At 35.6% G+C, this 24,065-nt stretch overlaps 3 protein-coding genes across 4 annotated transcripts; all 3 read left to right on the top strand.

Annotated features, from left to right (window-relative positions):
* The first annotated feature begins 36 nt into the window (after positions 1-36).
* On the top strand, positions 37-23,661 carry LOC102802867 (uncharacterized). The gene is made up of 9 exons (XM_006819680.3): positions 37-217; positions 12,654-12,827; positions 13,208-13,669; positions 14,978-15,208; positions 15,484-15,624; positions 16,349-16,537; positions 16,974-17,240; positions 18,459-18,581; positions 20,589-23,661. Exons 2-9 carry the CDS (start codon positions 12,678-12,680, stop codon positions 21,501-21,503), a joined length of 2,478 nt encoding a protein of 825 aa, XP_006819743.2. The 5' UTR covers positions 37-217; positions 12,654-12,677; the 3' UTR covers positions 21,504-23,661.
* Positions 4,418-9,377, top strand: LOC146739155 (uncharacterized). The gene is made up of 3 exons (XM_085504073.1): positions 4,418-4,512; positions 4,853-9,280; positions 9,366-9,377. Exons 2-3 carry the CDS (start codon positions 5,267-5,269, stop codon positions 9,375-9,377), a joined length of 4,026 nt encoding a protein of 1,341 aa, XP_085360199.1. The 5' UTR covers positions 4,418-4,512; positions 4,853-5,266.
* Positions 9,401-11,776, top strand: LOC146739154 (uncharacterized). 2 transcript variants are annotated; one of them, XM_085503819.1, is made up of 2 exons: positions 9,401-11,118; positions 11,459-11,776. In XM_085503819.1, the coding sequence occupies exon 1, from the start codon at positions 9,413-9,415 to the stop codon at positions 10,370-10,372; it is 960 nt and encodes a 319-aa protein (XP_085359945.1). In that variant the 5' UTR covers positions 9,401-9,412; the 3' UTR covers positions 10,373-11,118; positions 11,459-11,776. The 2 variants fall into 2 exon arrangements, with proteins under 2 accessions (XP_085359945.1, XP_085359946.1); XM_085503820.1 differs by having other exon boundaries at positions 9,401-11,543; positions 11,698-11,776.
* Positions 23,662-24,065: the final 404 nt, after the last annotated feature.

Raw genomic sequence — 24,065 nt, 5'->3', positions numbered from 1 at the left:
TTTCTTAGCAGATTATCCAATAATATATCCGGTTGAGAGGTTACATTTGTTGAACACCGGAACGCGGAAGTGAATGAGTGGCGTGTGTCGCATCTGTTTATTATTTTTTGTTGATTCATTTGAAACAGAAATATTGAGTTGTTCGACCGCTAGCAAAACTTTGTCATACGGGTTATTTCGATGGTATATTTGAAGATACTGGACGATTTTATTTAAGGTAGATTTTTAAATTGTTTTAAAATGATAGTTATAGAATTTCCTAGTTTGTGCTATTTTATAACGTTGAATATACATGTATAACAACGCATGTATATCTTGTCATGGAGGTAAGCATGTAATGAGTGGGAATAGCGTCTTATATACTAGTAGATCTGTAGCAGTCTGCTCCGACACGACAGGACACCCACATCATTGCAAACTTGAAGTATGCAACTTTGAACGAATTGTAATAAATACGACAGAAAAAGATCACAATAAACTCGTTGGGGCGGGACAAATTTGAATGTAAACAATTTGCATAGTCGGTAATAGAACAAAAACTTCTGGGAAAAGAAAATTCTAAATTATGTGCAACCGAGTAAAGGTCAAATATATCTCTGAACGGAGTGTATCTCCTTTCAGAAACAATTATATATTCCTTACAACCACAGGGAGCCCAGGAACTATAATCAACTGTAATACGCAGTCTCTATGAGCGGGGGGGGGGGGGGGGGGTATCGGCTGGTATCTAGTGTAAGAAATATTTCTTACACTAGATACCAGCCGATACCCCCCCCCCCCCCACTCATAGAGACTGCGTAACAGTTGATTATAGTTCCTGGGCTCCCTGTGTTACAACTGGAAAAAATATTTTGCCCAATTAAATAAAAGCAATTAATTTACCAATAGTAGCCATCTTGAATACGGCTTGAATTTAAATAAATAGACTGTCAACATGTAAAAAGGCCGTTTTTTGTGAGAAAGCCTTTGTCATATACCAGGTAATCATACGATTACATGATCTTAGATGTTGAATCAGAAAACAACATCTCTTGAGAGTGTGAAGACAGCATTCGGTTCGTTTCACGTTCATACTTGTTCAATTCGTGTTCGATTGACGTATGTTTCACGTTCAATTGACATACAAATTGAAATATCTATAATTTACACAAAAGTTTATATATAGTATATTACCGGTAGTGTAGGAAAAATAGGGATCAACTATTTCTTTTGGAGAAAATCAGGATTATAAAAATATCCCTACAGTCTCGCTCACATCAGAAGTCATGTGGGCTCAAACAAGTACAAAATAGCCCTAGAAACAGACGAGAAACGCATAAATATGTTTAAAGAAAACTTATATGTTTTGTAAAGAATTATATAGTCACAAATTATCACTACCCAATTCAAAAACAAATAAAACAAGGACGTTGATAATGTTTTTATTTATAATCATTGTCAAGGAACTGTCATGCGCACTATGAAAGTACATATTATAGCCTTGATTTCCACAGAAAATACTAAATTGATTTCTATTGTTCTCGCTCAAAAATATTGTTAAATTAACCGAAATAAGCTATATATCAACAATTAAGTGAATTATAGCTATTTCAGTTGACGTTTCAATTGTACGTGAATTGAACGCGAATCGAACGTGAACCGAACGCTGTCTTCACACTCGTCATCTCTTGAATGTCCTGCAATCAGAACTACTGTAATAGTGTATGGTGCAATGAAGACATTTGACAGATACTAAACTGCTTTTCTGTCCATTCACGATTGTCAGAAAATAAACTTGGTAACTACTTTCTGACATACAATGGTGATTGTTAATGCATTGAATCTTGAAATATTAGTTAATTGAATTAATTGAGGTTACTGCTAGTCATTTGTCAGAGCCTGGGTGAACACCAAAGGCTATTAATTTCTAACTAAATTTTCACATCAATATTGAATATAAGACTGGTAAAATGGGCAGATGCTGTGGGTTGTATTACAGATTGTCAGGCAGGTTTTCGCAAAGGTTATACTACGGTTGATAACATCTTTGTCTTGCATGTTATGGTTCAAAAATATTTGAGTAAATCAAAAAGTAGATTTTATTGTGCATTTGTGGATTTTAGCAAAGCTTTTGATTCAGTAGACCATAACTTATTATTGTATAGACTATGTATAGAGGGTATTAGTGGGAAAATGCTTATTATTTTGAAGTCCATGTACAAAGATGTCAAAGCCTGTGTTAAATCGCAGCAAGGTATTACAAACTACTTCTCTTGTCGTGTTGGGGTACGTCAGGGATGCATGATTAGTCCATTTTTATTTACATTATTCATCAATGAACTCAATACTATGTTAAAAAATTCAGGTCACGTGGGTATTCAAATCTCACAGGAACTTCTAAACTTATTTTCACTTTTGTATGCAGATGATGTGGACATTTTTAGTGATTCTCCTATTGGCTTACAGAGACTTCTGTCGATTTTGGAAAAATTTTGTACACTTTGGAAAATGTCGGTAAACTTAAGTAAAACAGAAATTATAGTTTTTAGACGTGGGGGCATTGTTAAGAAAAGTGAAAACTGGGCTTTTGGAGGGACACAGATTAATACAGTAAGTTACTACAAATACCTTGGTTTATTGATCTCTAGTAGAAATTCATGGTCAATGGCTGCAAATACATTAGCAAGACAAGCACAAAAAGCGATGGGGGCAATTTTTCGCATGATACATAATACTGGGAGTCTTCCATATATTGATTATTTTAAATTATTTGATGGTATGATTTTACCAATTTTGAGTTACTGATCAGAGATATGGGGACATAATAGGTATCAGGTAGTAGAAAGAGCCCAGTTAAAATATTGCAAAGCTTTTTTAGGAGTTAAGTCTTCCACATCCGACGTTGCAGTACTCGGAGAGTGTGGTAGATACCCTATATATAATTATACAATCAAAAAGTGTATGAAATACTGGCTAAGACTATTAAGCATGCACCCAAGTAGAGTTGCTAAGCAAGCTTATAAACTTGCGCTCAATCTTGATGAAAATGACAGAACGTCATGGGCAACACACATAAAATCTATTCTTTTTGAGTTTGGTTTTGGTGAAGTGTGGTTTTGGCAGGGTCCTGGTGACCCTGAAGCCTTTCTTTGTCAATTCATGTCAAGGGCAAATGATATTTTCAGACAAAATTGGAGAGCGGAGGTGTGTACAAAAGACAAACTACGTACATATTGTAATTTCAAAGTCCTATTCCAGAGGGAAGAGTATTTATTATTTATTAGTAATGTTAAATTGAGAAGAACATTATCATGCTTTAGATGTTCCAGTCATGTATTGGCAATAGAGGGCGGCAGGATCATGGGGCTTGACATTGATTTTAGACTTTGTCGAGTCTGTGACATGATGGAAGTAGAGGACGAATATCATTTCATTATGATATGTCCTCTGTATGAGATGCTTAGAAAGCGGCTCATTCCCATTTGGGCTTATACAAATCCATCTGTAAATAAGTTTTATTCTTTAATGTCATGTAATTCATTTGAAATTATTAGTAACTTAGCTGTTTTTATACAAAATGCATTTAAGTTGAGACAAGATGTACTTGACCTTTGACCAAAGATTTGTTGCATCAGTATTGTAATAAGCAAAAGGGGCCAGTGGCCTATAAGAGCAAATAAAAAAAATATATATATAATTTCTAACTATTGTGTAACCAATGACAACAACCCAGCTGGTAAAGCAATTTAAGTGAAAATGAAAATTAAATACCCAGTTGTCTGACCACCATATACGTTTCTCTTTAATTCAAAAAGTTGGAAAGATGGTGCCATAACCGCACAAAGTATAACATGCTCAGTATATTATTATAATAATAATATATTACATAATAATAATAATTTAAATATAACATCAAATTTATTGAACCAATGCTCATAGTAAACTGTTAAAAACCTGATAAGTATTACAGAAGATATTCATCGATGACATGACACAATATAGCAAGACTATATGGTTTACTGTCTAGTGTCAACACTGCCCTTTGTTTATTACATTTTCAGTGATGCTGTACACAACAAGTATTTTGTTGGAAACAGCTTATTTGGCTTTGACATGTATGATTATATTCCAATGCATTTTCAGTGTAGCTTTTAACCTGTATTTGTAAAAAATATTTTTCACTCATTTGTTCTTGAATCACATTTCGCCTATCTGCACATCAAAGACAGGATGAAAAGTGGTTTTCGTTATAAATGGCATAACCTGGAAGTTTCTGTATTAATTTGCATTCATTCTTTGAATACAAAAGAATTGCTAAGCCTATTAAATATGCTATCCATAGGGGCTAGTTTAGTGATGAGTTAAAGCACAGTCCCTGTTGAGACCAAATTTCTTTATGTTCAGTTTGCGGTAGAGCGCCCTCTTTGGTAGATGGGGATTAGGCTTTTGTTTGACCTGGTCTCGTGCAGAGTCAGCCGTTCGTTGATCAGAGAAACTTGTTGTGTAGTGAGCGGCGCTAAATAAAGCACGCTGGTATGTACAGTTTGTTATTCTACTGTGTTTTCCAATTCATTTTTTAGTATACAGTTGACATTATTGTATATTTCTGAGAGGTTTTGTTGCTGAATTGTTTCAACTATGTGACTTCTGCTCGGTACGTTATGTTATCGCTCGCGACTCATTTGCATATGTTTACGCTGACTGATTTCACTAGTGAGAGTATTTGCTGTATTTTATGTCTGATTTATTGATTTATGCATAGTTTTGTAATTCTATGTCTTCAGAAATATTGTATTTGTTATATTCTATAGAACTTTACCGATATCTAGTGGTTTCTGGTTTATAGACAATATTTTATTATTTGCTTTCCCAGTATTGAAGGACAGTTGTTGTAAAGCAAGCCGTTAGCACAAGCTGATGTTAGTCCCTTCCATTGGAGGTGTTGGGAAATTGTTTCGGTGAGACATGGTTCTTTATGCTATTATACTTACTGTGTTTTACAGCATTATATTTTATTGGATTAAATTTTCTTGTGTGACTTGTACATGTATATGTTTGTATTTTGAGAATATTTGAGTACTGTATTTATTGATTTCTTTGTGTATCTTTCAGTTAATCGTATCGTGTCATATCGCATGTAACGCATGGTTATGTGATAGATGGTGCGCATTAAAGACAATATAACCCTCAAGTCAAGCCTCCATGGTGTTATTTAATTTCATTGCATGAAAGGGACCCACATCTCTCATTAACGAAACATTCTATTGGTGAAGGGATATTCGTCAAAATGGATGAAGATAGAAACCGGAAGTTAACCCCTCAAGGACAGACATATGCTGAAGAGGTAAAGTTTAAGGCTCTTGGGGAAGCATGGAGGAGTGTGAAGTCTGTATCTGAGAAAATAAAGTCCCTGATGGCAGAAAACCCTCTGATTGAAAGTGTTAAAGATATTCATACTGAGTGGATGAATAAATATGAACAGTTTCTGAAGTCCAATGATAAGTACTGTGCCTTGTTAAGTGAACATGATCGTGCTGAACATTTTGAGAAATGGTATGATGAGAAAGATGTTTGGGTCACAAATTTAAAGTCCCAAATAGAGAGCTGGTTTTCATCTATGTCAAAAAATGTCAAAGCTGTCACTGGATCACGGTCTACAGTGAGTTCAATGAAAAGTAAGAGATCTTCAATAAAGTCTATTGAAAGAGTAAAGGAATCGGAGTTAATAGAAAAGGAGAAGTTGGTCAGAGATAAGCAAGCACTAGAGATGAAGCTGAAATTATTGGAAATACAAATGCAGCACCAAGCAGAAACACACAAGATCCAAACAAAGTTAGCAGTGTCCAGAGCCAGAAGTCAGCTGATAGAGGAGCTTGAAAATGATACTGACAGCCAGTCTTTGGGCAGTGAATGTGACAGTATGAATGGTGCTGAGAATGAAGGTCAGCTAAGTGAGCTTGAAGATGGTAAATCAGTATCAAACAAAATATTGTTGCCTGACAGTTCGAAGATTTCTAACAAGAACTTCAGTGATGTGTTGATTGAGATGCAGAAGCCTAAACTTGAGATAACAAAGTTTGGTGGTGACTGTTTAAGCTACAATAAGTTCATGAGACAGTTCAAATCAAGAATAGAAAGTTCCTGTGCCAATGATGAGAAAATAGCTTATCTGGAGCAGTTCACAACAGGTGAAGCACACCGTATTGTAGTTGGTTTCTCGTACCTGGATTCTGATGTTGGTTACCCAGCTGCCATGAAGGAACTAAAGAGAAGATATGGTGATCCAGAGGTGATTGCTAATTCTTACATAAAGAAGGTGCTGTCTTGGCCACATATCCGAGGTGATGATGCAAAGGCCCTGGATGAGTTTGCTGTGTTCCTGAGGGAATGCAAGGCTGCAACTCACTGTGTCGGTAGTTTGGGTGTACTGGAATATTCAGAGAACTTGATACGCATTGTTCAGAAGTTGCCTCCTAGTATGCATGAGAGGTGGAGAAGTATTGTTCAAGGTCTTCGTAGAAATGAGAAGAGAATTGGTTTTAGTAACCTGGTAGATTTTATCCAATCAGAAGCAACTAAGCTGAATGATCCAATTTATGGCAGAGATAGCATGACTTCTGATGGAAGACAGAGAAGAGACAATGTACAGCGTAAGGTGTCTGCTGCTACAAATATTGGCAGTAGTGGACTAAAATGTTGGAGTTGTGATGGACCACATCGACTAGCTACCTGTCCAGAAGTTGAAGCAATGTCTCTAGAAAATAGAAGAAATCTTGTGAGAAAATTAAAGGTGTGTTTTCTTTGCTTTGGAAAAGGACATTTTTCCACTGGATGCAACCTGAAGATAACTTGTGATGTGTGCAGAGGCAATCACAACACCCTCTTGCATGATTTTGCCCGACAAAAGAAGCAGAATAGCGACAACCAGCTTACCAGTAGTGCAACAACTGCTGACCAGCCAACAAGGGTCAATACTAGTGGTTGTACGATGCCTATCATTCCAGTGAAGGTGACCATGGGGTCCCAGACAGCAGAATGTTACGCATTCTTAGATCCTGGCAGTAATGTATCATTTTGCACTGATGGTTTGGCAGAGAAGTTGCAGGCAACTGGTACTGGAATGAAACTTACTATGAAGACAATGGGTGCTTCATGTAGTATGCCAACGAAGGTGATAACCGGTCTGAGAATAGAAGCCATCAGTGGTAACGGGGTTCCAGTGCAACTGCCTCCTGTATTTACGAAGTCAAGCTTGCCCGTAGAGAAGTGGCATATACCTACCCAGAAAGATGTATCCACATGGGAACATTTGGGAGATATTGAGTTGCCAAGGTTGCAAATCAGTAGCAATATCGATTTGCTTATTGGTAACAATGTTCCAGCAGCATATGCACCTATAGATGTAAGGACAGGACCACCAGGGAGTCCATATGCTACAAAGACGCCTTTAGGATGGGTTGCCTGGGGTGTTAAGAAAGGTGGAAAGATGAAGTATTCAAGTAATTTTGTCATTGCTGACAATAGTTTAGAGAAGTTATATAGACAGAGTCTGAACTATGACTTTCCAGAGAGAACTGTTGATGACAGAAGAGAATGGTCGTGGGAAGACAGGCGCTTTATGGAAGTGATGGACAGTTCTTGTAAGATGGTGAATGGTCATTATCAAGTGGATCTCCCTCTGAGAAATCCAGATGTGAAATTGCCTAACAATCGGCATATGGCAGAGCAGAGGTTAAAGGGTCTGCAGGCGAAAATGAACAAGAATTCACAATTCAAGGCAGACTACATAGAGTTCATGGAGAAGGTGATTGCAAATGGGTATGCGGAAAAGGTTCCTGATGGAGTGACGGCTAAGAAGGGGAAAGAATGGTATATACCCCATCATGGTGTATATCACCCTAGAAAGCCAAACAAGATCAGAGTGGTGTTTGACTGTGCAGCGAAGTGTGATGGTACATCGCTGAATGATGTCTTGCTACCAGGGCCAAACCTAATGAATGATCTTAAAGGAGTACTCATGAGATTCAGAGAGTTTCCTGTAGCCTTCGCAAGTGATATTGAGTGCATGTTTTATCAGGTGAAGGTGCCTGAGAGTCAACGAGACCTGTTGAGATTTTTATGGTTACCAAAGGGAGACTTAGACCAGAAGCCCAAGGTTTATCGTATGGCAGTGCATTTGTTTGGAGCTGTGTCTGCACCATCATGTGCTAATTATAGCTTGAGAAGAACTGGTATAGACAACATACGCAATGCAAGAGAAGAAACAGTCAACACACTACATAACAATTTCTACATGGACGATGGACTAAAGTCAGTGGAAAATGTTGAACAAGCCATTCAACTGGTGAAGGAGCTAAAGGCCTTGTGCAAAGAAGGAGGCTTCAACCTCACCAAGTGGTCTAGCAATGAACGAGAAGTTTTGAGAGAGATTCCCCTGGATGATCGAGCTAAAGAACTGATGGACTTGGATCTGGAATCATCGCAGCTTCCTACAGAGAGAACACTAGGTGTGTTGTGGAATGCAGAGACGGATGAGTTCCAATTCAAGTGCCAAATCAAGAAGACAGAGGTGACAAGAAGGTCAATGCTGTCTGAAGTCAGCTCGATTTATGATCCGTTGGGTTTTATAGCTCCACTCCTCATTCCAGCAAAGAGTGTGCTTCAAGAGATGTGCAAACAAGAAGCTGGATGGGACGATGAACCAAGTGATAACATACATGGCAAGTGGCAGATGTGGAAAACAAGCATGCAAGATTTGGAAGAAGTAAGAATTTCCCGATGCTATGTACCAGCTGAATTCGGAAACGTGACATACAGAGAGCTGCATGCTTTCGCTGATGCAAGTGAAATTGGATATGGTTGTGTTATCTACCTCAGACAAATCAACTCAAGTGAAAATATATACTGTTCATTTGTGTTCGCGAAGGCAAGAGTAACTCCTTTGAAGAAAATTACAATACCAAGATTAGAACTTACAGCAGCAACATTGGCAGTGAGATTAGTCTCAATTGTTCAAAGAGAGTTAGACTTCAAGATTGACAAAGCAATCTACTGGACAGACAGCACTGCGGTTTTGAGATATATAAGGAATGACAGAGCAAGATACCACACCTTTGTTGCCAACCGTGTTCAAGTCATAAGAGAAGCTACAGTCCCTGAACAGTGGCATCATGTGGATACCAAGAGAAATCCAGCAGACTTGGCATCACGAGGTGTTAAGACAACTAACGAATTGAATAATAGTGATTGGTTTTGTGGACCAGGCTTTCTGTGGGAGAAGGAAGCGGAATGGCCAGAACAGGTGATTTCCATGCGGATAGAGGAGAATGACCCAGAAGTGAAGACTAGCTGTGCAACCATTGAGTTTGAAGACACATCAATTATAGATTCCTTATTGACGAGAATTTCTGGTTGGTGGAAATTGAAGAGAGTAATGGGCTGGGTCATCATTGCTAAGAACAAGTTCCTCAAGTTCATAGGAAAACTGGAATGCCAATTTGAAGAAGTTGTCCAGTGCCTAACTCCAAAGATGTTATATGAAAGTGAAGTAGCAGTTGTTAAATATGTTCAAAGGAAGGCATACATAGAAGAGATAGAAGTCCTGTCCAAAGGCAAGACAGTGACAAAAAGAAGTCCTCTTTTCAAGTATGACCCCGTGTTGACAGATGATGGTATTATTCGTGTTGGTGGACGACTGAAGAAGGCAGACTTGCTTTATGAGATAAAGCATCCGATTGTGTTACCAAAGAACTCACAAGTATCTGTAATGATTGTTCGGGATGCTCATTCTACTGTTGGTCATTTGGGAAGAAATAGTATTTTGGCGAAAGTCAGAGAGAAGTATTGGATATATGGAGCAAGTCAGTTGGCGAAAAGAGTAGCGAGAAGTTGTGTCACATGTCAACGGTATCACGCAGCACCATGTGAGCAGGTAATGGCTGAATTACCAGCTGATAGAGTTGTTGCAGAAGTATCACCATTTACATTCTGTGGTATGGATTATTTTGGGCCTTTAACAGTGCGCAGAGGGAGATCTGAGGTGAAACGGTATGGTGTGATTTTCACTTGTTTTTCTTCCCGAGCAGTCCACCTAGAGATCGCGCACTCGTTAGAAACTGATGCATGCATAAATGCTATACGCAGGTTCATGGCCAGAAGAGGTCCTGTTAGAAGCATCAGATCTGACAATGGCACCAACTTGGTTGGGTCAGAAAAGGAGTTGAGACATGCACTTGAAGGTTTGGATCAGTCCAGAATGAATGATGTTCTGTGTGCAGAAGGCATAGAGTGGCACTTCAATCCTCCAGCAGCATCTCACTTTGGCGGAGTGTGGGAGAGAATGATTCGTAGCATAAGGAAGATTTTGTACAGCCTGTTGAGAGAACAACCCTGAATTGTTGATGATGAGACGCTCAGTACTTTATTCTGTGAGGCTGAGAATATTGTCAACAATAGGCCACTGACTACAACGTCATCAGATCCTAATGATTTACTACCATTGACACCTAACATGCTGATTAATCCACGAGCTCGTGCACTTAGTTCGCCTGGAGTGTTCGAGAAGAGTGACATGTATGCAAGAAAACGTTGGCGTCAATCTCAGTACTTGATAGATGTATTTTGGTGTCGCTGGAGAAAGGAGTATTTAGTTACCCTGCAGCAGAGACCGAAGTGGCAGAGAAAAAGACGCAATGTACAAGTTGGAGATATTGTGCTTGTTGTTGACAAGTCGGTACCCAGAAATAGTTGGTTGATGGGAGTAGTAGAAACAACTTTTAAGGACAAGAAAGGCGATGTAAGATCTTGCAGAGTGAGGACCAAGACGTCAATCTTAGAAAGACCTGTCGCTAAATTATGTATACTAGTCGAGGCAGAACTGAATAAGTAGTTGTATTTTCAGTTGAGTAACAGTTGTAAACTCTTTGTTAAAATTTGTTCTCTTTGTAGTTTTGGAATTGCGAGTTGCAATTCAGGGGAGGGAGTGTTGAGACCAAATTTCTTTATGTTCAGTTTGCGGTAGAGCGCCCTCTTTGGTAGATGGGGATTAGGCTTTTGTTTGACCTGGTCTCGTGCAGAGTCAGCCGTTCGTTGATCAGAGAAACTTGTTGTGTAGTGAGCGGCGCTAAATAAAGCACGCTGGTATGTACAGTTTGTTATTCTACTGTGTTTTCCAATTCATTTTTTAGTATACAGTTGACATTATTGTATATTTCTGAGAGGTTTTGTTGCTGAATTGTTTCAACTATGTGACTTCTGCTCGGTACGTTATGTTATCGCTCGCGACTCATTTGCATATGTTTACGCTGACTGATTTCACTAGTGAGAGTATTTGCTGTATTTTATGTCTGATTTATTGATTTATGCATAGTTTTGTAATTCTATGTCTTCAGAAATATTGTATTTGTTATATTCTATAGAACTTTACCGATATCTAGTGGTTTCTGGTTTATAGACAATATTTTATTATTTGCTTTCCCAGTATTGAAGGACAGTTGTTGTAAAGCAAGCCGTTAGCACAAGCTGATGTTAGTCCCTTCCATTGGAGGTGTTGGGAAATTGTTTCGGTGAGACATGGTTCTTTATGCTATTATACTTACTGTGTTTTACAGCATTATATTTTATTGGATTAAATTTTCTTGTGTGACTTGTACATGTATATGTTTGTATTTTGAGAATATTTGAGTACTGTATTTATTGATTTCTTTGTGTATCTTTCAGTTAATCGTATCGTGTCATATCGCATGTAACGCATGGTTATGTGATAGATGGTGCGCATTAAAGACAATATAACCCTCAAGTCAAGCCTCCATGGTGTTATTTAATTTCATTGCATGAAAGGGACCCACAGTCCCTTTATGGATGGACTGTGGTTAAACTTCCTACCTTTGAAAACTGCTTTAGGATATTTGTATGAAAAGAGGAGCTAGTTTTATTCAATAAATGGAAATGATTGGAAACCCATTTTTACAGCAAGTCTCAGAAGTAGTTGGCATCAACTTGCAAACTCGCTATGGAATTAGTGAATTTTTTGGGTTTTGAATGAACTGTTGACTTTTGAATCTTGTTGGGCGCCAACTTGTGACCACAACAGTCGGTACCCCTGTTTTAGCTGAATAACCATCATCTACATGTACACTATGGGTAAGGACACATAACTTGTCTTTTCGAGGTATAATCACTGTTGTATAATGCTTCAACTTACTGCCTCCACATATTACCTAAAAGTATTGTATATATGTATGTTAGTTGTGCCACTATATTGTGTGCTATTGGTGATCATGAGTGGTGATTCTGGTCAGTTCAACAAAAAACAGTTGTGATAGATATACTGGTAATTAGATTTTTATGCATAACATGAGATTTCATAGAAGTTCAGAAAATCTCTTATTAAACCTTTGGAAGATTTTGGAATGGAATGAGATTTGCATATCTTATACATGTACATCCTAGCTGTCATACAATCACACATTATCACTTTTTCATTGCAGTAGTTAAGTTTTTAGCTTTGTATTTTGACAGGCTTGCTATATTTAATAATTTTAAACTATTCAAAAAGTCCTGCTATAATTTTGAGATTGAATGACGCTGAGAATTGTGCTGATGTCACTTGATTTCAGTGGCAGCTGCATTCAATAACAATAATTAAAGCTTGTCCTTCTTTTTGACAATTCCAGACGATAACATAAGAGTTGGTTACAATGCTGTCTGAAATCGTTGTGGTATTCTTCTTGTTGGCCTTGACTGCTTCTCAAGACTTTGAACTGAAATACACCAATAAAGATGGATGGGTTGATCCAGGTGACATGGTGAATTATGATTCTACAACGCAAACCATGAGACAAAAACAGGTGATTTAATTTGTTTTATTTCATGATTTTTGATGAATGTATAATTTGTGTTTGCTTCTCTTGATTCAGAAACACACAGATCAGGTATGTTTGTACCTTTTTGTAAACTTCATTCATTCAGATTTCTTCAGATTCATTCATTTAGATTCATTCATTCATCAATTTATTCATTCAATTTATTTATTGAGATTCATTCATTCATTCATTCATTCATTCATTCATTCATTCATTCATTCATTCATTCATTCATTCATTCATTCATATGATAAAGAATAAACTATTGTCAGTATTTTACGGGGGAGACATAATATTCATAGCTGGCACCAACCTCCAAAAACATTTAAAAACCAAATATCCATTTATTCATCTATTTTTCACAGCCTAATTTGGACCAATGTAACTGTGATGAATTGAATCAAAATTTAGCTGAGTCTGTGAAAGAGAAAGAAGGTCTGCAAAACTTGTTATCCAGGTGTGATCAAAGCAAGAGAGTAATTGCTGCGAAGTGTAAACCAACCGCATCGCAATGCGATTGCCATGGTACCAGCTGCCCTGGAGTGAAAGATGATCTAAATCATTGTAATACAGAGAAGGAACTTGCACAGAAGATGAATGACATGTGTACTGTTGATAAAGCCAGAATTGAGAAGAAATTTACGGATTTTGAAAAATTGACAAAAGAGTTAGAAATGTGTGTGGCAAACAACAAGGAAACTGCACGTAGGTTGAGTAAAAGTTGTACTTGTGATGACGGGAAAGCTGAGAAGAAGTATGCAGGCTGTGAAGCACCACACTTAAAACAGTTCATCAGAAAGCTTGTGACAGGAATGAGAGGTTCTTTGGTAAGTTTACAAATGTGTAAGAATGAACCGGTTACTTTGTGTTCACTTGTTGTTAGCATTTGAAATTTTACAAAATGTTCAGGAAATATGAGAAATGCATTTTTTATTCATTCTCACTAATTTGATAGGGCGAAATATTATTGATAGCATTTCAGTATACAAGTTTGCATTCCAAGAGGGGAAACAGACAAGAAAAGTATTAACTAGAAGCCTACTCATAATTTTTGACAAAATTGGTCATAAATTGCATGACAATGTTCATTAGTTTATTATGTACAATCATGAAGCTAATGTCCCATGGTACAATTTTGTGTGTTACACTCAAGCTTTTTGAGAAACGCGTCCTAATATTTCTTAAAAATCGCTATTTTTAGAACAATTCCATAGAACACAATGTGAAAGAAAAATTGCATTTGTAAACACAGATTTTTAAAATAATTTGAACAACAACAATATATGACAATACGTTATTAACAATATATGATTTTTTCAGCCTATGTCACCAGGTTAGATTTTGAGCTATTGCATAATATCTCTGCATAGGAACCTGTGGTAAAAGTTTTATAATAGTGTCAAAATGGCAACTTTCCATTAAAATACAACCATCAATTTCTTGAAAGTAAGGCTGGTGACCCCCAACTTTTTTCAAGTCAATACCCTTATATTGCCTTGGAGTACAGTTTATTTCAAAATGAATTCTGAGTATTTAAATTAATGAGTAGGCTTCTACCTTAAGAATGAAAATAAAATTGTTCAATTGTACTCTCGGCGCATTCTCATCTTTCTAAATATTTATGAAAGTCATTAGCAGTTGAATACAATCAGCCAATCAACAATCAAAGTGACATAATTTAAGTACTGTTCAATGTTATTCCATTGGCCATTGTGAAATTTATAAATATGAAGGAAATGCCTTTGTTGCACCAATATTATTAGAGCCCCCCCCCCAAATAGTTTTGCTTTTCATTCTAGGAAAAAATAAATGTGGTGACATGGTTTTATTTATTTTTTTTGTATCACGAATATACCACAACCATATAATATATATGTATTCAATATTTCAGTTTTATTGAATAATGCTTTTGAGAACATACAGTAAATGTTGATTTTTTGGAGCAACAAAAGATCCTCTGAAACAGAAAACAAACATGCATACAGGTTTCAATCTGTCAAGTTACAATGAGAAGCAAAACCTCAGTAAAATGGTTTTCTTTAATAATAGCCAGTTTTGTAGTACGATTGGTTATTAAACATCCTTTCTTAAAAATACATGTTGTGTTATGACCTATATAAAATCATCTACTGCAGGATGCGGACGATTTACGCTTTGATTTCTACATTGAACTAACTTCCAATGAGCTGACAACGTTGAAGAAGTTTATTGATCATGATGACGGCAATATCCATGATGTCCGTGATATTCTAGTACATATGATACAACATATACAACGTAGTGACCGGTCATTCAATGTATATCGGGTATATATAGAAGAAATGTTTAACACTCAGTTGGAGACGTTGCTGATCTATGTGGCTTTTGTAAGTACATGTAAACTCATTACTTATAGTATTTTGCTTTGAGCTTTGAATAATATTCCTGTGAACAAACATTATTAGGTAAAAATTCTAATAGGAAATTTTGATCAATGAAATAAAATATGAATTATACAAGGCAAAATATTAATAAAGCAACAGTTGTGATACCATATGTTGAAGAGACTGACTGACTGGAGTTTCATAAGAGTGCAAACGAGACTGCATGGAGACTGTCAGCTTTAATGCTGTACTAAGTATAAATGGTTTATTTGTTACAGGTAAGCACACTTGTTGCTTGTTGTTTTGCTGTGGTAACCATGGAAATAAGAACTAATATTAATTGGTATAGACAGATCTTCAAAGCACTGGTGCTATTATTTTTCATCAGTATACCTTGGAATTGGTTTCTTATGTATAAGGTACTGTACCCCTTTGTGAATCATTTTTATGTACTTTTTTGTAATTTCTTTATTAAATTTTGGTGCTTGAATGTTAGTAAATGTGATAATGAAAACAGAAAACAATAAATAGCAGTCATTTCCCATAATTCATCTTGAGATATTTAACCTTTTCACTACCAGACTTTCTCGCCCAAATTTTTCTGCACTTTTTTTTTATATTCTTCAATATTTCTAGATTTTTGGAGCTAACAATTATCAGTTTTTACCAGAAAAAAATTGGCTATTTTTGTCCCAATTTTTTGAAGGAAAGTGCAGACTAGAAAAAACTATTTTGTGTATTTGTGATGAAAAGAAGGACCTGGTGGTGAAAAGGTTACAAGCACATCATTTGATTTGTCATTTAAAAGATTGTGGTCACTGGCTTGTGTTGTGTTCAATACAGGTTTCATTTAACGTACACAAAGAATGTGAAATACATTGTCTGTTATCACAGAATATGAATGCACACTTTCCAGGTTTTGACACTGAATGCCATCTATGTCTGAATTATTTGTTGTGCCATTCAAAGTCTGGAAAATATTGCCATTTTTGGTACTTTCTGTCAAATTTTGATTCTTGAATGCTTCACATGGGCACAGACCATCATGGCATTGTAATGAGTGCTGTATTGAAGGTATCAGCAAAATTTATACGAATCATAATTTTAAATTAAAACTAAATTTACTATGCTATTGTTTTGTAGAAAGAGGTTGCTAACAAACAATCCACTGTAATGAAGGATATACCAGAACACTGCAGAGCAGGTGATAAGTCAGTGTTTGGTGCTATGATGTCATTGTATAGATCAGCCTTCTCGTTTGATTCCAATCCATGCGCCATGTACCATGAAGCAGTTTTGATCGACCCACTATGGGAAGTCGCACCATCTCAGGTAATATCGTCAACGTCAACTTTATGATGTAACTTACAGTGAGTTAGGGTATATAATATTGTATGGTGTTTGTGCAAATCAAGAAAATTTCACACATGACCAAAACAATCATCAATTTTGATTTGTTTTAGTTTTAAATTGTGTGCAATGAAATACATTACCTTTTTCACTGTATTTTACTGCATATTTGCATTTCTTTGTAAAAAAAATTTGTAAAATGGGGCAATGAGGTAATTTTCTTTTCTTTTCTGATGACTCTCAAATTGTTTTAATTAACTCGTAAGATATTGTACATAAACGATACTTGTTATCTTTGTATTGTATATAAAGGTATTATTTGAGTGGGATAATATTTTAAATGTGTGGATTTGGCAACACAGTTTTAATTGCTTGTTTTTACAGTATGTAGTTATAGCCGGTAATATTTATTTTGCAGGCGATTGCAGTGACAGTCAGCAAGTTTGTCTTCAAACCACTAGAGCTCTTTGGAGAAGCATTTGGTAAATTTTTCAACAGTTTTTTCAAGGATCTACCGATGCATGTGTGGCCCATCGCTACTGTTCTCCTTGTTCTATTTGTGGTTATATTGCTCATAATGATGTTTGGCTACAGCATAAAGTTTCCATTCCTTGGTGGAATAGAAGCACCTGATACTAGATTAGTCAGAGAACAACGTCAAGCACTGGAAGACAATAGAGCTAGGGTATGTATAATCTTTTATTTTTTGAATTACCGGTACACAAATAAGTATGATGCTGGAAATATTTAAAAAGTCAGTTTGTAGGATTGAATTTGATGTTCCTGAGAGAAAACTGATGATGATGAATTAATTTCTTAAAACTACATACTACTACATGTACTGCATTTATCTGAAAGATACTAGATAATAAATTTTGATAATGGGTCATATTTTGGGAAATCAACGAAACCAGAACAACAACAACAAAGATTTAAATTAGTGTCATTGTAATTTGCACTTTGAGCAAAGTGTAGTATGAAAATTGTTGTTATCAAGGGAATTTTTAAAAAAACTAATGTGTTTTAAAATATAACATCTAATTATGTATGTATCACCTTACATCACCGGTGATCTCTGTTATATGATGATGTGTATTTTATTTCAAAAATGCACATGGATTTTAATTATAACCAAAAAAATGTTCATTCACGTAGCGCCAAAGACTGAAGGTAGTAATAACTCAAACTCCTTGCTTGCTTGACACATTTAGTTATACATTATGAATTTCCATAGCAGCATCATATTTCCTAACCAGTTTCTAACTTGGCGAACGTATTCAAACTTGATATTGATATTTGTTTTTTCAAATATTTTTTTTTTACATTTCTAAACATAATTCCTGGTCATGTTTGTGATCATTGTTATGCTAATATCATATCGTTATGAAATCCCAAACAAGACATGGTCAAAGATGAGCTACAAACAAAGTCTTACATCTTTAATGTACTTTTAATGACATGGTTTTAAACAATAATCATTACAGAAGAATAATTTATAAATTGAAGTTCATCATGGCAAATAAAAGTGATATAATTTCTTCTTGTCAAACATCAATGAAATTGGCCACTGGAGACTAGCAATTGGTCGCCAAAACCCAGTGTTTGTTAACTTTTAACATAAGGCATGCACTTTTCCATTCTCAGTATGGTCATGTACATTCATTTATTCACGATATACCGGTAATGTACACAAGATGGTTATGGTCATAATAGTATGGCGGGCACTGTATGTGTATGTCCAGCAAACAAACTGGCTCATATCCACAACATCATTCTGTTCTGGTGTTTACTTATAAAGATTTTCTGCTGCCTTTCATTCATTTGTATTTAACTGTGATATCTTTTTATTTGGCCTGTTGCTTTGTATAAATAAATTAATGGCTAAATTGTGTCTTTGTTGTAGATCACTGAGCGCGACCGTGAAATAGAAAGACTTCAGCAACAACAACGAGCCATAGAAGAACGGCAGTTATTAGAAATAGCTCCTCCCATGGAGCGTCAAGCACTAGAAGACAATAGAGCTAGGGTATGTATAATCGTTTATTTTTTAAATTACACAAATAAGTATGATGCTGGAGATATTGAAAAAGTCAGTTTTTAGGATTGAAATTAATGTTCCTGAGATAAAAGGGATGATGAAATAATTTTTTTTTTTTAAACTACATACTATTACATTCATCTGAAAGATACTAGATAATACATTTTGATAATGGGCCATATTTTGGGAAAATAACAGAACCAAAACATCACCCAGGGTGATATTTTGGCACTTTTTTCTCCACTGAACTGTTCGTTCAATTAATAATTTTCATGTCCACGTCCGGCATCAACACAGATCAGCTAGTTCAATCGTAGATACTTAAACTCGATACCATACAAATTCGTGCACCAGATATATATTTGAAAAAACAACAACAACAAAGATTTAAATTAGTGTCATTGTAATTTGCACTTTGAGCAAAGTGTAGTATGAAAATTGTTATTATCAAGGGAATTTTTAAAAAAATAATGTGTTTTAAAATATAACATCTAATGATGTATGTATCACCTTACATCTCCGGTGATCCCTATTGTAGATCATATCAGTGACGATTTCAACAAAAAGTCCTCTTCATTTCTTTTTACTCACATTATAAACTTAAATAAAGCCATGTTGGCAGGAAAAAAGTGCCTTAAAGCATTGCATATAGATCAGAATATTTTCTCAATCAACACAGATTGAATTACACGTAGCAATCATTGCTCTGCCAGCTTAATGATTTGAAAGTTCATTGCTACAATACATGGATGCCATGAGTGACCCAATGCGTGAATTCGTGTCTTTGATTGGTTAGCTGCTTGACCTTGTATTAGTATAAGCTTGCCATACTGACCTGAGATTGACAAACCTCTAAATTGTGTACTTTTTGAATTTCTGATGGGCGATCTTTTGTGGTGAGCGATCTTAGTTATACCAAAAGTAGAATGAGAGAAGGGTTGATTTGTAAAGTCATGTCTGACATGTGAAGATCTTGAAATCACGTCATGTGAAGTCACACAAATTGTGAGAGTTCATACAATTACAGTGTGATAAAATCAATTTTCTATAATACCGTATTTGCTCTATTAAAAGCGCATTCTCTATAGTAAATCAACAGTTGTTTTTATTGTATACAAAATGAGTATTTTGAAAGACTTGTAATCTATGTAGCTATGCATTATTAATAGAGCAAATATGATGTGTATTCTATTTCAAAGATGCACATGCATTAATTATAACCAAAAAAATGTTCATTCACGTAGCGCCAAAGACTGAAGGTAGTAATAACTCAAACTCCTTGCTTGCTTGACACATTTAGTTATACATATAGCTTCTATCATAAATGAGTTTCCATAGCAGCATCGTATTTCATAACCAGTTTCTAACTTGGCGAACATATTCAAACTTGATATTGATATTTGTTTTTTAAATATTTTTTTTTTACATTTCTAAATATAATTCCTTGTCATGTTTGTGAACATTGTTATGCTAATATCATATCGTTATGAAATCCCACACAAGACATGGTCAAAGATGAGCCACAAACAAAAGTCTTATATCTTTAATGTACTTTTAATGACTTGGTTTTAAACAATAATCATTACAGAAGAATAATTTATAAATTGAAGTAATCATAGCAAATAAAAGTGATATAATTTTTTTTGTCAAACATCAATGAAATAGGCCACTTGAGACTGGCAATTGGTTGCCAAAACCCAGTGTTTGTTAACTTTTAACATAAGGCATGCACTTTTCCATTCTCAGTATGGTCATGTACATTCATTTATTCACTATATAATGTACACAAAATGGTTATGGTCATAATAGTATGGCAAGCACTGTATGTGTATGTCCAGCAAACAAACTGGCTCATATCCACAACATCGTTCTGTTCTGGTGTTTACTTATAAAGATTTTCTGATGCCTTTCATCCATTTGTATTTAACTGTGATTCCTTTTTATTTGGCCTGTTGCTTTGTATAAATTAATGGCTAAATTGTGTCTTTGTTGTAGATCACTGAGCGCGACCGTGAAATAGAAAGACTTCAGCAACAACTACGAGCCATAGAAGAACGGCGGTTATTAGAAATAGCTCCTCCCAAGGAGCGTCTAGAAGAAGTTGCCTCTTTCCTTCCTCCTCCAGCAGCAAGAGCAGAAAAAGACAGAGATGTGCCAACATCCAAACCAATGGAGCCAGAAAAAATGCCTGCTCTACCAATACTGGAAAAAGAAAAAAAGATTCCTCCTCAAAAGATGGAGAAAGAAAAAGAAGTGCCTCTGAAAGATGTGAAAGAAAAAGTGATTGAAAAGAGAGACTCTGAGACAAAGCAGTTAGAAGCGGAATCAACAATGCCTGATATATTATGTGCAGAACGGATTGCCATGGTAACGCCAATGACATCAGAAGGAGATGCTGCTGAGATCAAAGTAACTGATAAGTATAGGGAGTTGACAGAAGATCCATCAAGTCATTCTGAGTACCAAGTGATAGAAGACAAAACCAAAGATCCTATGCAGGCAGAGAATGTTAAGGCAATAGATGATAGCAATGCAGTTGCCATGGCTTCTGGCGATAGTATGGAGCAAGCTGATGTTACCAAGAAGACAGATGAAGAGAGAGATAATGAGATCATTGCTGAACTGGAAACAGAGGCCAGCAATAAAAGTGCGAAAGGAAAAATTCTTTCACAGATCAGTGAGACAGAGATTGAGGAGTTGTCTACACTTGATGCTGGTATAATTGCAGAAAGTAGTGACATCATCAGACCAGATGCTGAAGTGGACAATTTATCAGACAGTGGCTCAGATGATTTTGTCGTTTTAAAGGAAGAACCAGAAGAAGAAAAAGATTTATTGTCAGCAATTTATCCTATTCCTGAAAATGTTGGTAATGTGGGTCACGATGATAGTGTTATAAGTCTAGATTAGTGTTCTCATTAAAATTAAATATGTCATACAGGTATGGTATCACAAAACATCTTTTACTGATCAATTTAATTTTTGGTTTGCAATAAAATTCTTTTTCCCCATCTTCAGTAATCAAAATCAACTCCAGATTCTGACAGTATTACAATTCTGTTTGGATATTTCTAGACTGATTTAACTAACATTATGATGAATATAATATGATGATGGACTGGTCTTCTCTTTTGACAAATAAATTTAAAAAGTAATAAATAAATTGTAAAAATAATATATTTATAGAATGCATTTGTGATTGTCTCGGTGCTCAGTTCATACTTATTAATTTGATACAATACAATTCATTGTGCATTTATGTCATGTACTGAGGGAAATGTTTGATGGCAGCCAAATTGATGGCAGAAGTGTGTGCATATTGCACTCGACACACTTTATGAATGGGCTTGATTAGATGCTTATGTATAAATAATGTCGCTACAATGTTGAGAATGAGGAAAATGTGGCCATGTAATTGTGAGAAAAACATTTTCACACTTATATCATACATATTAACAATTTGCCATCTGTAGTGCATAGTATTTACATTTCTAATTAATTCTATTTTTGCTAATTTAAAATTTGGATCAAAATTGCGAGTAATCAGTGTGAAATTTTCTTCTATATGATCAGCTTCTAAAGGATGGTGGTGTATTCAACTTTTGTGTGAACAAACATACCTTGTACACGTCCGATGGGACCCACATCACACTTATCATGGTAAACCAGTCATTTAATTGAGCTGACTATAGAGGGCGCTGTGGACTTAATGAACTTAATACATTAGTTGAGTTTCAAGTTCCCTGCTTGCTATTTTAATGAACATGCAGTAGGGCGGTAACTTTCTCGAAAAAAATGTTGGGGGGGGGGGGGGGCACCCGAAAATCAAGCTAAAACCCTTTGTGCAGCAAAATTTGCCCCTAAAATGCAGGAAATGGAGATTCAGGTCTAGATTTCAGATCTAGCCCCTCATGCAAAATCTCTTGTCGTCGCCTCTGACATGTTTATGACAAACAAGAGGGGGGTGATTTTTAATAATCATTTGTTCAAGAACCTGTTCACCTCAGTTTTTCACAAGTAACATTCTTGTATACTGCACCCCAGAAATATCCCACATATGCATTTTTTAATATCAATTGTATTGTGTTTGTGAATGAAAAACACTTTTTCCATTCTGCAATACAGAATCAACAACTTTGTACAAAACTAAAGCTTATAGACTAAAATATCTGCCTAAACTGCACATTACTGATTAGTGGAAGTGAAACAATTTCAGTTGACACAATACCCCCTCTATCCTCTTATATCACATGTGCATGGTGTAACTGAGCAACCAGTGAACCACAAACTTGTCTATTTTATTTACCTGTATTTTGGAATTCAAAGTGTTACAACAGATCTTTATAGTTGTTTTATTTTTAATTATTTTTTTCTGGATATATATTTTTGGATCATTACAGTGTTTGAATTTTGTTTAAAACAATGTATATTATATGTGTTGTGTACTTAGCATGGTACTCGTATAGAACATGAAAAAGGCAACATATACTACAAGTTCTAATCTTTATTTACATACAATTTTTATGCTGATTATCTTATAAACATTTGTGCCTTGTGTTTGACTGGCACTAAGTGTGTGGAATTATGTCATATTCACGGTACATTTACTGAAGTATTACACAATCAATTCTGAGCGGTGTGTGTTGGGGTGAGGGTAGTTGTTGAATTGTGTACCCTAAGGGGTGGGTCATTAAAAACTCAACGTGGGGAGATGACAGAAAACTGAGCAAGATATTTTTCTTTTCCTTCATTTAATTTTGTGATATTTTCCCTAAGATTTAGGCTTGCAGAATTTTTTTTTTTCTGTTAAGTGGTCCCTGGTGGATTTTTTCCTGTGCACATTTTTTTTTTATTCTGCCGCCCCACATATGATTTTCATGTCTAAAAAATTGTCTTCTTGTTATATTTACATTTATAAACACAACACACTGTACATTTACATCTATGTAGAGTTTCACTCAAGCAATCACGGAAAACATTGGTAGAAATATATATGGATACTGTGAATTTATAGTTTGACAAAGCCATACATGTTATTAAAGTAATAACTTGGAGAAGTTCTTGAAAACTGTGTACAGAGTATTCTGTGTTCTTTATTAGTACTTGAGAAACAGAAATCCAAATGCATATTTTGTGGCGAGAAAAGATAGATAATGTGCAAAGTTTTTTCTCGGAACAGGTTAAGTGTTGACCATTTGAAACATACACAAGTTTCACTGGATATTACTAACATGCAATTATCTGTTTTTTTATGATGCATTATGGGTAATTAAGATACCGGTACTGGTACAACTGAGCTCATTGCACAAAATGCTCTTCTAGACTTCAACCAAAAATATATTCTTTATATAGTACTCTTAACAGATAATATTCAATGAATGATTTAATGATACATTTATATTAAATGAATTGTGCAATCTGACAAAACATACTGTCTTTGCAAGAGACAGAGGAACCATTTGGTCATACTTG

Source organism: Saccoglossus kowalevskii, chromosome 9, assembly GCF_978046115.1.
Source record: "Saccoglossus kowalevskii chromosome 9, keSacKowa6.1, whole genome shotgun sequence".
Classification (NCBI taxonomy): Eukaryota; Metazoa; Hemichordata; class Enteropneusta; family Harrimaniidae; genus Saccoglossus; species Saccoglossus kowalevskii.
The sequence above is the reverse complement of the archived record's forward strand: the minus strand, read 5'-3'. Positions and strand labels throughout refer to the sequence as shown.

Bases quoted from the DNA above. Each gene is read 5' to 3' on its own strand.
- LOC146739155 (XM_085504073.1), top strand. From the start codon at position 5,267: ATGGATGAAGATAGAAACCGGAAGTTAACCCCTCAAGGACAGACATAT.
- LOC146739154 (XM_085503819.1), top strand. From the start codon at position 9,413: ATGGGCTGGGTCATCATTGCTAAGAACAAGTTCCTCAAGTTCATAGGA.
- LOC102802867 (XM_006819680.3), top strand. From the start codon at position 12,678: ATGCTGTCTGAAATCGTTGTGGTATTCTTCTTGTTGGCCTTGACTGCT. The intron at 15,209-15,483 runs GTAAGTACATGT...TATTTGTTACAG, and splicing joins TGCTGATCTATGTGGCTTTT to GTAAGCACACTTGTTGCTTG. The intron at 18,582-20,588 runs GTATGTATAATC...TCTTTGTTGTAG, and splicing joins TAGAAGACAATAGAGCTAGG to ATCACTGAGCGCGACCGTGA.